At 52.7% G+C, this 14,531-nt stretch overlaps 1 protein-coding gene across 3 annotated transcripts in view; it reads right to left on the bottom strand.

Annotated features, from left to right (window-relative positions):
- Window positions 1-495: 495 nt before the first annotated feature.
- The window catches only part of SCN5A (sodium voltage-gated channel alpha subunit 5), a gene marked incomplete at its 5' end in the record, with an annotated part of 95,655 nt that continues 81,619 nt past the window's right edge, over window positions 496-14,531 (bottom strand). For all 3 annotated transcript variants that reach the window (XM_081072281.1, XM_081072280.1, XM_081072279.1), the window contains 7 exons: window positions 496-4,153; window positions 6,260-6,530; window positions 7,737-7,837; window positions 8,497-8,638; window positions 9,243-9,296; window positions 11,725-12,006; window positions 13,758-13,880. In XM_081072281.1, coding sequence (XP_080928407.1) covers window positions 2,913-4,153; window positions 6,260-6,530; window positions 7,737-7,837; window positions 8,497-8,638; window positions 9,243-9,296; window positions 11,725-12,006; window positions 13,758-13,880 — 2,214 coding nt within the window. In that variant the 3' untranslated portion in view covers window positions 496-2,912. The remainder of the gene's footprint in view (window positions 4,154-6,259; window positions 6,531-7,736; window positions 7,838-8,496; window positions 8,639-9,242; window positions 9,297-11,724; window positions 12,007-13,757; window positions 13,881-14,531) is intronic.

Genomic DNA, 14,531 nt, shown 5'->3' on the forward strand with positions numbered 1-14,531 from the left:
TGTGCTGGACCCCGCTGTGAGGAGGTCCCTGCTGGCCGGCAGAGTGCTTTTGGTGGGGCGGTGGGGCAGCAGTGAGGTGCAGTGACTGAGGCATGAGAGCCAGGAAGCCAGGGTCACATGTCACAGGTCCAGGCCTGGCTTGACACACAGGTGCCCCATCTGCCTGTTCTCCATGGCAACTTCCCCTTCCTGCACCCACCTTTCCAAGTCCTTCCCATGTGTGAACCCCAAATCTCTCCCTCTTTGCAGTGCCCCACACTGGGAGTCCTGGAAGGCAGCTCCTGGGTGTCCTCTCGTGGGGACAGACTGCTCTGCCCACACCCCACTTCTCCTGGGCCAGCCCATGACCTGGCCATTTTCCTGGGAAGACAACCGGAAGTCCTGCATGGTTCTTAGGATCGCACCTCACTTTCCCCACACTACCACTGCCATCCAGGTGTGTTCAGGGCGAGGCCGCCACCCTTGTCAAATCTCAGCACAAGAACAGAGCCCAGTCCAGGTCATGGAAGATGTTTATTGGTTTGTTTTAAAAATATGTATCTTATTTATACACGAAGTTTGGTGAGAAGTGCTCAATTAGTTCAGACAACAGCTGGCACTTGACGCTTGTCCCTCCCTCCTTTTTCCTACCCTCTTCTCCCCTCCTGCTGGTCATTGTGCAGTTCTAGGAAAAAAAAAAAAGAGAGCGAGAGAGCGAGAGCGAGAGTGAGAGAGCGAGAGAGCGAGAGAGCGAGAGAGCGAGAGAGAGAGAGAGAGAGAGAGAGAGAGCGAGAGCGCCACACTAAAAGCTAAGGAGTTGAGTCCAGCTTGTCCCTGCCCTCAACCGCACCATGTACAGCCGCTGGTGGCTGTCACCAGCCAGCCTCGGACACCTGTCTCAAGACTCCCAGGTTGTCCACACACACAAAACCACAGTCTCCTTCCGGACAGCGGGGCTGGCAGCCTGGCTGCCTCCGAAACCTCATTCTTGCCTGTGCCGGGAGGGCACGCACCTCTCCAAGTCTTGAAAGCAAAGCACAGAGATCTACAAAAATAAGATTTCCACTCGGAGAAGTGTCACTGGGATAGTTAAAACCACATCCCTCACTGGACTCAAAGGGAACATGGGAGAAGAGAAATCACTAGGGGTGGGGTGGGGGCTGGGGTTGCCACCAAGGGAACTTGGGGTGACAAGAAGAAATGTAATACTTTACTCATTGGCAACGCCCTCAGCACTGCCGTGAGCTCAGAACGCCCAGCCCTCCGACAGCTTGGCGAGGTAGGTTAGGAGCAGCCAGTTTCCGGCGTCCTGGGCGGCCCCGAGAGGTGGCCAGTGAGGTTGCACGCCTGGGGGAGGGCGGCCGTGCTGGAGAGCTGGAACTGGGCAGCCGAGCTCGAGCCTGCTCAGGCTCCACCAGCCAACACTGTCACTCTCAGGGTGACGGTCCTCTACATTAAAAGATTTGCATATGCTAAATAGGATTGTCAGTAGCTGAAGAGGCCCTGGGGGATAATTGGACTAGAAAAAAGTATTTTTTTTTCCCTGAAAAGGCTTTCTCATAAGACCTGTGGGACAGCGGGGACACTGCCCAAGAAGGTCCTGTGTGCGGGTGGCACCAGGACCCCAGGCTGAGCTAGAAGGGTTGGTCCAAGACCATATTCTCTTCCCAAGGAGGCCTATGGTTCATTCCCCTCCCAGGGCGTGGGAAGTGGGCCTGACCATCCCCAGGCCTCTCTCCTGCACAGAACCCTAGCTTCCCTCCCCACTCCCATGCTGCTTCGTCTGGAGAGAAGCTGGGGACCACACAGGAATCCCCCTGCCTCCATGGTTAGAGGCAGAAAGGTCCAGAGAGTGACTCCGGTGATAACTGGTTCCCTTCTTCAGATGGACTGAGGGCTGTTGAGCTTCTTAGTCCCAAACCCACGGGGTTCAGGCTACTACTCTTTCTGGCCTGTGGGGCAGGGCACGAGTGGGGCTGGCTCCCTCAGGCCCTTCAGTTTTACGTTAATACTTTTGCAGAAGGCCAAGCTCTCCTAGGAAGAAAAGTCAACTTCAGTGCCTAGAACCAGCCCTGGGACCCAGGTCACAGTCTTCTGGAAGCCTTTTATTTTTGTAGAACTGACCCCAGTATGGCCTGCATAAAAACACAGGTGGAAAAGGGGACCTTGGGGACAATGGAAAGCCAGAGTGAGCCCCTGCTGATAAGAACCCTACCTGTGGGGACTGGAAGGACAGGCCTGTGTCCCTTAGGCTGGGGCAGGGGTAGCTATCTGACACTCGTCTGAAGGGAGCCGGTGTCTGGCCACTGTGTGTGAGTGTGTGCACACGTGTGTTTAAGGGAAGGGGTTCAGACCTCCTGGTACCTTAGCCCAAGCGGCAGGGGAAACCCTTTTCTGCCTCTGGGCAGCGAAGGCCTATGGGAACCACACTGGATTCCACTTTTGCTTTGAGAACAGAGTTCCAGCAGCTCCACAGACACTCCTGTTCAGAGTTCAGAAGAGGCAGTGTGAATCGCTGCTCACGTCCGTGGAAAAAATGTTAGTTCTTTGCTCAAGTAAAAAAATATCAAATATAATAAATTTATGAAAGCCCATTCACATTAACATACAGTCTCAGTTTTATATTTCGCCTCAGCAACTGGGATAGAGCTGCTTTTCCGAGCCCTGTGGTGTTGTCTGACCAGACCAGGCCATTGGTATGTGTGGGGCCTTTAGGGATAGGCTGCCCCGAGCAGTCGGCTTGGCCAAGTGCTTCCGGCTGACAACCCGGGTACCACGGAACTCTGCCTCGTCGATCTACAGGACTGAGGCTCATCTCATGCCCGAAGCCCAACGCAAGGAAGGCCCAGCAGATGCTGCTTGGTGGCTGCACTTGGGTTTGCCACGAGGCAACAGGCTGCCTTGCAGTGTGTCCCGGCCAGCTGGGGCGAGTGTCACACGATGGACTCTCGGTCCCTGTCTGGGGACGGGGGGAAGTCTGCAAGATCTTCGCTGCGGCTGTAGTCAGACGCCCGCACCTGGAGATTGTCGCTGGTGGCTCTGGTGACGCTGTCATAGGAAGGTGGGAAGTATGTGGAGGAGATGGACGAGTTGGAGGGCGGGCCAAGGCGCTGGGAGAAGTTCTCATTCATCATGTAGGCGATGAGGCCCTCTTGCTCAGGGGCGTCCTCTTCGGAGAGGCCACTGCCACCGGCCTGCTGGCGGAACAGGAAGGAGGCATGCTTCACAGAGCGCTGCAGCAGGTGCCTGCGGAAGGCACGCTGGATGACAGTGGCCGACACCTCCTCGTGCTTGCGCCGGAGCGTGGTGGTGATGGGCTCGTAGGAGATCTTGGATGGGTTGGCCGCCATAAACTTCTCCTCCATCTGGATCTTCAGGGCGTCCATCTCCCCAGACTCACCCAGGACCCTCTTGGTGAAGGCAAAGAGGATGTCCATGCAGTGGATCCGGTCCCCACTCACCATGGGCAGGTCCATGTTGATGAGGCTCATCTGGTTGGGTTTTGCGAGTCGGAGCGGCTCGGACAGCGCGTCAGCGAAGTCGGACAGGACCGAGTACTCAATGAACTGGGTGGCCTCCGGGTCGAACTTCTCCCAGATCTCATAGAACATGTCAAAGTCGTCCTCGCTCAGGGGCTCGGTGCTCTCCTCCGTGGCCACGCTGAAGTTCTCCAGGATGATGGCGATGTACATGTTGACCACAATGAGGAAGGAGATGATGATGTAGGTGGTGAAGAAGAGAATGCCCACGGCTGGGCTCCCACAGTTCCCCCGGGAGCCATTGCTGTTGGGCAGGTTGGGGTCGCAGTAAGGGGGCCCCGTGTTGAGGATGGGGCTGAGGAGACCGTCCCAGCCGGCTGATGTGGTGATCTGGAAGAGGCACAGCATGCTGTTGGCGAAGGTCTGGAAGTTGAACATGTCGTCGATGCCAGCCTCCCACTTGACGTAAGCGAAGTTGGCCATGCCGAAGATGGAGTAGATGAACATGACAAGGAAGAGTAGCAGGCCGATGTTGAAGAGGGCAGGCAGGGACATCATGAGGGCAAAGAGCAGGGTGCGGATGCCCTTGGCCCCTCGGATGAGTCTGAGGATACGGCCGATCCGGGCCAGCCGAATGACGCGGAAGAGCGTAGGGGAGAAGAAATACTTCTGGATGATGTCCGAGAGCACAGTGCCTGTGGGAAACAACAGAGACTGTAGCCACTGTGACACCTCCGTCCTCCCTCCAGCCCAGCTTCACGGGGTGAGGTCTCGGTACAGCCAGGAGCCAGGGACAGGAGGCCCTTCCAGGAGGATCCAGGTTAACTGCAAGGATCCTGCTTGCCCTGCCACCCGCCTCTCTGAATCTCCATTTCTGCATATGATCCAGAAAATGAGGACCCACACTCCCCACATCCTTTGCAAAAAGTACCTTCTCAGCCCTTTTGTTCCTTAGTCTTCTGGGAATACCTGCACAACAGAGCTGTATTAGGCCCCTCTTCTAAGGTCATGGGTTCCAAGGCCTGAGGGGACTTGCTCAGCATCTTGGTGGCCTAGCTTGAAACAGAACTCAGACCTTTGAGCTCCTTGCTACTCAAAGTGTGGTCTGAGGACCAGCAGCCTTGGGATCTCCTCAGCACTTATCAGAAATGCAGAACCTCAGCTCCATCCCCAGACCCACTGCTTGTTAACAAGCCCAGGTGATTCATGGGTACACTGAAGTGCAAGAAGTACTGGCCCAGAGGTCAGCACTCTGTGCTAGGGCACGCCACGCCACGCCACACCACGCCTGCTGCATCTCAGCCTCTCTGAGATGGTTCCTATCACCCTCCCAACTCTACTAGCTTCTAGGGCTTTCCTAGCCCTGGGTCTCTATCGACTACTCTTTTAGAGTTTTAAGGAGCAGGGATGTTATTGGAGAAAGAGTGAAATTAACTTGCCTCGTATTGGCCTAAGTGACATTTCCAGACACCTCATATAATAATGATGTCACTCCACCTCAGGGATGCTGTGGATGCCTGGTCATGGCACTGTACACCAGAGACTGGACATTAATGAATGCCAACTATAATTTTATGTGTATAATGTGATGGCTCGGTGTGAGGTTGGGGTGGTGGTGGATGGGGGGAGGGGGGTTCACGGTGTGAGGGATGTAAAAATAAAATAAAATAAAATAAAACTATAAAAGAAAAAGAAGACAGTGGTGAGACTTCAAAGAGATGCAAAGAGAATAGCTGTACATTGTAATATTGTAAGGTCTGCATAAAACATGGGAAGGAATTTCTTTTTGCTTCTGAAAGACAAGAAGAGAAGAGAGGAAATGTGGAGAGAGAAAGATGTGGAGAGAGTAGGTAATGGTGGAGAGTGAGACAGTCCGAGGCTGGAGAGGATGTCGTGAGTTGCAGCCAGAAGAAATTTCCCAGTTGGCGAAGTGGCCAAATAATATTTAAGGACAACAATTTTCAAAATTCAACTTAAGATGATTTACATTGTTTTATGGAAACTACTGTCCAACGCCCACCCCCCTCACTTCAGAAACTTATAGTAAAATATTTTGCTCTCTTGAAAAAAAAAAATGATGTCACTGCCTAACATGTGTCCAGTGTTTACTGTCATTCAGGCAATGGGCCAAGCGCTTTATATCATCCATTAAGCCCTCCCAGTCACCCTAGGAAGTAAGCTGATACCATCATCCTCATTTTCCAGAAGAGGAAACTGGGAGGTGAGGTAACTTACCCAAGTTGCCACCTAGTCAGTGAGAAGCTGGGATTTGACTCAGACACTCTGGCTCCAAGTTGACCTGTTAACTACGCCTCTCTGTTACGGTCAAGCACTGGGACCAGGAGGTGTTCCGAGGTACATGCTGTACCTCCCAAAGCCTCTAAGACTGGCCCTCCATAGCTCCGTTCCTGCTGCTGACATCTGCATTCTCTAAAGCTTCTCTCTAGTCCCACCAGGCACAGTATTTATACCTTCCACAGTATTTCCTGACCTTACTTGTAGCTTCTAATCATCTGCCCATCACTGTGGCCAGAGTAGCCCCTGCCTCAGCCCCTGCATTTCCCTCAGAATTCACCAAAGGCAGGGGCCATATACGGCAGAAAGATGAAAGTCAGTTACCCCAAGTCAGAGTTCTGTGGGGGCAGGGTCAAGAGTTTGAGTGTGTGTGATGGGGGAGTGGTGAGAAATGCAGAGAGAAAAGAATGAAGGAGCCTAGTGTGCTTGGCATTAAGTACAGACCCAGGGCTGGAGGAGAGACCGGGCCAGGGGGGCTTCTCTGTCCAGCCAGCTTGTATACCCACCCACGATAGAGAGGATGACAACCACGAAGTCAAAAATGTTCCAGCTGTTGGTGAAGTAATAGTGGCGCAGGGCAGCCATCTTGATGATACACTCGCCCGTGAAGATGGCTACGAAGAGCAGGTTGATCTTGGCCAAGATGTTGACCTTCTCAGCGCTCTGGTCATCTGTCTCCACCATCATGGTCACCATATTCAAGCAGATGAGAAACATGATAGTGACATCGAAGGCCTGCTTGGTCACAATGTCGAATATGAAGCCTTGGTACTTGTTCTGAAAGGAGGGGCAGAAGATGTACTCAGCAGGGACAGCAGCAGACTAACAGGCCCCAGGTTGCTGCCTCTGGGCCCAGATCACCAACCCTCCTCGTCCACCTCTGGTGAGGCCAACGCCCCATCAGGCTGTCACTGTGACAGGAAGCAGTCAGGAGGCTGAAATAGCCTGGCTCTCCTGCTGAAATGCTCCCTGGGCTTTAAGGCCCAATCCTGAGGCTCCCTCTTTCTTGAGGACTTCTCTGATGGGTCTCCAGGAAGGGATTTCTCCTGAGTTTCCTTAGCACATTGCTCATTGTCCTCTTTTTGTTCTCACTGTCTGAAGGCTCAAGGTCAGATTTGAAGTTTAGCTAGTAATTGTATCAGCTCTCAGGTTAATAAATTTTCTCCACTCTTTTTAAGGAATTGATTTTATTTATTCTGTTAACGATATTTGTACCTCTTTAATTGTAAGCCACCCCAGATTATTTTGGGGAAGAGAGATTATAAATAAGTGAAAACACACACACACTCTTTCACATACAGTTATACATGCATACACACAACTAACCTAGAACAGAGAATGGTGAACAGGAAGAATCAGATGAAACTGATGAATTGGATTTAAAAAACTGGGGCTGCCACTTACTAGCTAGTGATTTAGATTATGTCACCTAATTACTTTGAGTCCTCCCCCGCCTCCCTGCCGACCCCCACCCAAGCTCCAATACACACACACACACACACACACACACACACACACACACACACACATTTTTTAGAGAATGGCTTGATCAGGCAAGGGAGTCAGCCTGGCAGAGGACCCAGCATCCCTCTCGGCCCCACCCACTAGGGGACTCTTGTTCAGGGGGTTGTAGGCACGGGAGTTGGGGCTGTGATGGCTGCCCTGCTCTCCATGGGGAAAGCCTGCACCCTTGCAGGGGATTAGGGGGTTCACTCAGAGGCAGAAGGGTCCTTTGAGAGGGGATCGTCCCCTGGTTGTCACAGCCTTCTTGTGCTTCCTCACTGTCTCCACGAGACTGAGACCTCAGTGTATCGTCAGACACCTGAGAATGCCCCTCCTTCCCTGGACTGGCCAAAGGCCCCAGGCTGGGTGGAAGGACCGTGAAGAGACCCTGAGAGTAAGTCATGTGGTGTGGGGGCTTCTCAGCTGCCCCCGCACCTAGCAGATCCTCTCTACTCTTGCCAAATTAGAAGCCTGGCTCACCAGGGGCCGGGGGATGGGCTTCTGGGGCTTCTTGGAGCCCAGCTTCTTCATGGCGTTGTAGTACTTCTTCTGCTCCTCCGTCATGAAGATGTCCTGGCCCCCTAAGTGCAGGGAGACAGGCACCAGACTCATTTTGGGGTTCTCAGAGGCTCCAGCATGGAGAGCACAGGGATCTTGCCTCCTTAATGAAGGTGCCAGGGTGGGCCTCTTCTTGCTTCTTCTCCTGGTACATAAAGTATGTCCCTATCCTGCACCAGAGATTATTCCCCAAACCTTCTTTTGCAGAGTCCCTGTCCCTATTTACCTTGAGCTCTCTCTGGCTTTGTGACCCAAAAATGCTACACCCACCCCCTACCTTCTCCCTTGCACAATGCAGCCAGGCTGCAGGTTCTTCCTGACCACTTGGTTTGCCTGCAAACCAGTCATGGCCGCTGTGACAGAGTTTCGGGAAGACCCTGGCCTCTGCACAAGCTCCACCCACTGTCCCTGATCATGGACCAGATGAAGGATCCCCACTGTCACCCAGCTTCTCTAAGGAGCCTCGTCTCTCAGGTAGATTAAGGCAGGCATGGGTCCCCTTGGTACACTCTTGTAGGCCTAGGCTTGCTACATCACGGACGCACCCCTCTCCCACACCACTCCAGTAGGAGCAAGCAGAGGACCATCCCCAACAGAAAGCCCAAAGGGGGCCGGGAGCCAGAATGGCTCCTCAGTCCCCTGGCACCCAGCCCTGCCAGCCCAGGGCGAGCTTGCGCTCTACGTATCTTTTTCTTCTGTTGGTTGAAGTTGTCAATGATGACACCGATGAAAAGGTTCAGGGTGAAGAAGGACCCGAAAATAATGAACACGACGAAGTAGATGTACATGTAGAGGTTGTATTCCCACTGGGGCTGCTCTTCATACTAAAGGGGGAGAAATCAGACGAGGCATCAGACAGGCAGGAATGGGCGCGAGCTGCCAGGGGTGTCCTCTCTGGGAAAAAGGGTGCGTCCAGAGGAAGGTCATCAGCACAGGTGTGTGAGTACAGAGCAGGGCCAAGGAGGGGTGGGGATGGCAGGTAAGGGGAGCAGGCATGCAGGGCTCGGGGCTGACACAGCGTCGCTGCATGGATTCTGCCCCTGGGCCACTGGGGGGTTTGAGAACATTGGGCATCTCAGTCTTCTACGAACTGTCAGTGTGATTGGGTGGGTGAGGCGCAAGGATAGAGAAGGAGCTTGATTTGAATCTCTGCGGCTTTTAGCCCTGGGGTAAGACTTTAAAGACTCAAATAAATTACAGTGAATTGAATCTGAAAGCTATTTGAGAATTTGGGGACTCCTTGGGAGATCACGCAACCTTGCCCGAGAGCCAGGCCTGGGCATTCCAGAGAGGCTCGACTCCAGCTTGACACAAGAGATTGGGCCCTTATGGGGTGAGCTTTCAGATGCAGACATTGACTCCCCAGTGGCCAAGTGGTTGGGAGCCCCAGGTGCCTGATTTGGTGGGGTGGCCAGTGTGGTAACCTACCCCCCTGGAGTCCACGGCCGCATACATTATGTCCATCCAGCCTTTAAAGGTTGCCTGGAAGGAAGAGAGAAGAGTAAGAAAATCATTTAACTCTGCATCGATTGAGCTACTTACAGCCCCTGTCTGGACAGGTGAGGGCAGGAAATAGCCTCCTGCAAGAAGCTAGCCCGCCACCCTTCATCAGTGTCCCAAATGGCTGGGCAGTCAGGGAAAGGCCTTCTCGTTCAGCGCTGGGAATGGACGGGGGCCTGCCGAGTGGACACCCTAAGAAGACCGCACAGTGGGGGAAACAAGCTTTGTGATGTTGGCTGAGAGACTTGTGAGTGTTAGGGAGGTCGGCCTCTCAGATCCTCATTCATTTCAGATTCTAAAACAACAGCGAGTCCTACAGTGGGTGTCATGGACAGAGGTGGGGCTTGGGCTCTCTGTGTTGGCTTAAGGTGGACCCCAGGGCTGACCCGGTCCCTTTCATCATGCACCTCAGAGAACCTTGTGGCTTCTGCTCCACAGCCTCAGAGGAAGTCCCTGAAGAATCCCAACCTTCCCTTGTACTTTTGCCAGTGGTGTGTGGGCAAATGGCAAACAAATGACTTTTCAAAAGAAAAAAAAGCCCTAATTCCTGAGTTTGCCAATTTCCCTGTGTAATTCCTCCCACCACGGCTAATTTCAACTTGCCCGCGTGCTGTTACTGAACACAGACTTGGGGAGAGAGAGATGCCAGAAGCGTGGTTTTACAACATTTCCACTGTACACCAGATATAATAATCTCAAGAGCATAGATGATACTAACCGGTAATGATGAGTTTTCATATCATTTACTTAATTACAAGTTTATAAAATTTCATTTTTACTAATGCCCTGAAAAATATCTGAAAATGTAACCATTAGCTCTTGTGAGCCCACACAAGCACACTATGGCAAGGCCGTACAGAGAGAGGCCGCCTGAGATGGGGCCGGGGAGCTGGCTGCACTGGCAGCCCAGGGCTGGGCTGCTACCGTATTTCCCCGAAAATAACACAGGGTCTTACATGAATTTTTGCAGTATTTTTTTGGTGTATTTTCAGGGGATGTCTTATTTTTCCATGTACAACAATCTATATTTATTCAAATACAGTCATGTCATCTTCTTCTGGAACATCGTCATAACGTACTAAACACATCCACCTGGCTGATGATCTTAACTGGGGCTTATTTTCGGGGTAGGTATTATTTTCTGGGAAACATGGTATGAAGAGATAGGCTTGGTGGTGAGATCCGACTGCCCAGTGGGTCTCACTTGTGTCCCTGGCAAAATCCAATCCCTCCCCGAGCCTCCTTTCAAGGTACAAGCTCGTCCACATAAATTCTCTATGTCAGAGTTTTTATGAGGCCGGCAGGACAGAAGGGGAAACTGAGGCTGCCCCACAGAAGGCAAACTATTTCAGCTCTTTGTGAACGAGGCCCTCACCTGTCCAGAGAGGTCTGCAAATGCTTTGGAAACTGCTGGGGACCACCCAAGGTTATGAGATGCCCGTGACTGAATTCTTTCCAGGTATTATATGGTTCTGTCTGGAAACGCAGGCATTTCCATCTACGGAAAAAGGGTCTTTCCTTCCAAGTTATGATATCCAGAGGACCTGTCACATGACAGCAGGTTCTCTGGTTTTGACTTTAATCCTGTTCTCCACAGGTATTTCAGGGGAGTCTTTGGAGAAAGCTACTGTTGGGATTTAAGGGGGGGGGGTAGAGGCATGAGTGGATGTGCAGTAAGTTTTCAGATGGGAGGCCCACTGAGTTTTCCTCCGCTTTGAGCTCTAGAGACAGGTCGGTGTCTGGGCTTGAGATTGGGATAGCAAGAAAAACAAGGCGCAGCTCCATGCATTATGGTTCTGTTTGCATTTTTGCAGTCAAGGCTATCTGTAGGTGATTTTTATGGCACGTTATAATTACTGAAGCCATCGTCCTCACAAATCAATGAAAACTTGGGAAAGATGGAGTAGGGCCACATGTGCTTAAACATCACACATCTTACACATCAGAGATGGAAGTAAATATATTCTTTTAAACAATGCAGGAGCTATCACTACCTTTTGTAAAAGAGATCATAATTTTGCTAATACTTCCATCCAGAGTCATAATTTTGCTAATACTTCCATCCTTAGGTATCTGTGGCCTTTCGTTTTTAACCTGTGCCATCACACGACCAAACTGATAGCATGAGGAATTCAACTTGACTACTGGCTGGGGAGTTGGTTCTGCTACAGTGCTAAACCCCATGCCTGCACCTTGGAGAATGTGACATCTGCTCTAGAATGGGAGATTTGGGGGCTTCCCAAGGACCCAAGAAGTCTCTGGAGAACCCCGAGCCTTCTTTGGGCAATGTGACCCTATTGTGAAGAACCAGAGTGGCCCTATTGGCCCCCTCTTGCCCATACCCTGGATGAAGACGCCTGTTGCTGGACAATTAGTGGGAGGAAGGAAGTTGCTCTTCCCCGAGACTTACCACCTGCAGAAGGGCCAGGTATCCGGCCCCCACGTTGTCAAAGTTGACTTTCACCTTGGTCCAGTACAATTCTCCAGTCACGTTGAAAGACTCACAGTCGCTCTTGTTGTTCACGATGGTGTAGTCCAAAGGCAGGTCCCCCTCTGTCTGGTTGATGCACCTGCCAAACTTCCCTGCGAAGAGGTTCACGCCCATGATGCTGAAGATGAGCCAGAAGATGAGGCAGACGAGGAGAACGTTCATGATGGATGGGATGGCGCCCACCAGGGCATTGACCACAACCTCAAGTGGGCAGAGAAGAGACTCAGTGCCCAGCGGCACCAGAGCATATGCCCTTTTCAGGGTCCCCTCCCACCTACTGAACTCCCTGTGGGCCCCCGGGGCGAGGGGTGCGGAACACTTCTTGTCTCCAAGGAAGGGCAGGCAACCCATGGCTGGAAGCCCTGGCGCAGAGTGAGAGTGAGAGAACGCACACGTCTTTCTCTTTGCACCCTAAAGTCTGACACAACTCCAGAACACCTGCCTTTCTCTTCCTTGCCTTGCCTGAATCCATGACCTTCAAACTTAATTTTTAACAGGGTCTCTGTCATTGAGTATGCCAGAGAATGATGGAAAGGGGCCTCTGTGGATATATTCTCTGACCTCAGCTTTCAGATTATTTTGAGGTTGCTGTTACCGGTTGGGGGTGTTCTCCCTTAAAGTGTGTCCAGGGACCTCTGTCTGGAGGGTGTCTGTCAGTTTTCCAGTGCTGCGAGGGGAGCAGGGCTGGGAGGGCAGGTGATGTGAGGGCTCCCTGTGTCTCTGCTCTCCCCAGGGAGTGGCCCTCCGAGCCCCATGGAGACACTGCCTCATGCTCCTTATCTAAACTCAGTCCCCAGGAGAGGCTTCCTGGGCAAAGGCATATGGGGTGCCCTACTCCACTCACCAAGTCCCCAGCTGTCATGCTTGCCACACAGGCTGGAAGTGAAACTGGTGTGGGGCTGTGTGGTGGGTATGGGGCCAAGACGCGTAATGCTGACACACACGAGCAAGAGGAGGTCCCTGGTTTCCTGGCAGACATGACGAACCCGAGAACAAGGTGGGAAACCCAACTCTCAGGTTTGCTCTTGGCCAGCTCAGTGGCCGACAGCCACAGCAGAGGCATTCCTGGCAACTAGCATGTCACCCACGTCCCTCTGGAATCAAATGTCCTTGCTCCCAAAGAGACGTTTAGCTGAGGTCGGATTATTCCCTTGTGAGTAAGCGATTTATTTCTCTATGAATCTGGGGTGTGGGCAAAGTTCAGAACCATCAACCAAATGGAGGCCATGTGATGGTACCTCCTGGGTCAGTGAGACACACACAGATGTGTCTGCCGAAGGCACAACAGACTGTGCACATTTTGTAAACAAAAGTGTACACACACACACACACACACGTACGTTTGTTTTCTGCTATATATTATGGGTAGTGCTTTTTCCTAGTGGGCTTTTAAATTTGCCTTCTACGTGCACGTTCTTTGGTAAAACTTGCTGACTTGAAAGATGCATACATCTCTACACTTAGAAAATGTGCAGAAGAGGTTATTAAGCGCAAATGCAAAGGGACGTCTGTTGGTGAGAACACAGGTGCTCCTTCCTGCTTCCTTCACCCTCACTGTCACAGCCCTGCTGCCCATCACAGAGGGAAGCTGTCCTGTGTCTGCCAGGAGGCAGGGGATGCAGGCGGGCACACAGAGCGGGGGCCCACAGGAGAGCAGAAGCTGGGGGGCTGCAGAGCCAGTGGGGCGGGGCTGCAGGCAAGACACCTGTGCCCAGGGCTTGGCTTCCTCCCCTGTGTCCAGTGAGCTGCAGGTGACAGGCCTGGGGGAAGGTTCTCACAGCTCTCCACACTCCGGGTGCCCCCAAGCCCAGTGGTGCCTCCCCCATGTTCCTACTAAGTCAGGGGCCACGGTCCCAGCTTCAAGCTGGACTGCTTGGTCAGCAGTGAGCCCGAGGGTCCCCTCAGTGGACCCACCTCCCATGGCCTGGTGGGAAGGCAACCACCCCTCTTACCCTCATGCCCTCAAATCGTGACAGGGCTCGTAGGGGTCGGAGTGCACGCAACGTCCTCAGCGACTTGATGGGGCCCATCTCAGCAAAGCCCAGGGTGGTGGCCACCAGGCTGATCAGTGAGACCTGCGGGAGGCAAAGTGGGGGTCTGGGGATAGCTCAGAGACAAGTGGAAAGGCTCTGGCCCACCTGAAAGAGGTCTGGGTGTGAGACAGCAGGCCTTCCTGTATCCAGGCTTTATTATTCCCAGCTGGACTGTCTTCACAGCCATGGGGAGGTACCCTGGGGCCCAAGAGGCTGGGGGGGGCAGCCCAAGTACGTTCTGCCTTTCAGACCTGTACTGACAGCCCCCAAAGCTGCCTGATGGTATGGAGGAGCAGGGACATAAAGCCTGGGCTTTTGGTCCCTTGTGTTTTCCTTTAAGTCAAATTCTTGACCTGCCTCTTCCCTCCCCCAAAGAGGCTACTTTGAGGGAAGGAAGGACCATCCTGGGTTGGGTATGAGCAGACAGACTATCTTGGGGTATTTCCCCAAAGCTGGACTAGCAACATTCTGACATCTTCAGAGAAGGGAGGCCCAGGTGGAGATTCTGGGGCCTCAGCTCTGTCCTCCCACTGCTCTGCCCCCCAACTATGGCATTTCTACCCCAGGAATTTTACCCTTCTAAAGCTCCATGGCCACCCAGTCCCTCTTACTTCAGTGCTGGCCTGGCATCACAGGTTGGAGATGGCCTCCTGCCTGACTTCGCCTGCAATCACCATTAATAGCACCTTGGCA

This window comes from Rhinolophus hipposideros (genome assembly GCF_964194185.1).
Source record: "Rhinolophus hipposideros genome assembly, chromosome: 14".
Classification (NCBI taxonomy): Eukaryota; Metazoa; Chordata; class Mammalia; order Chiroptera; family Rhinolophidae; genus Rhinolophus; species Rhinolophus hipposideros.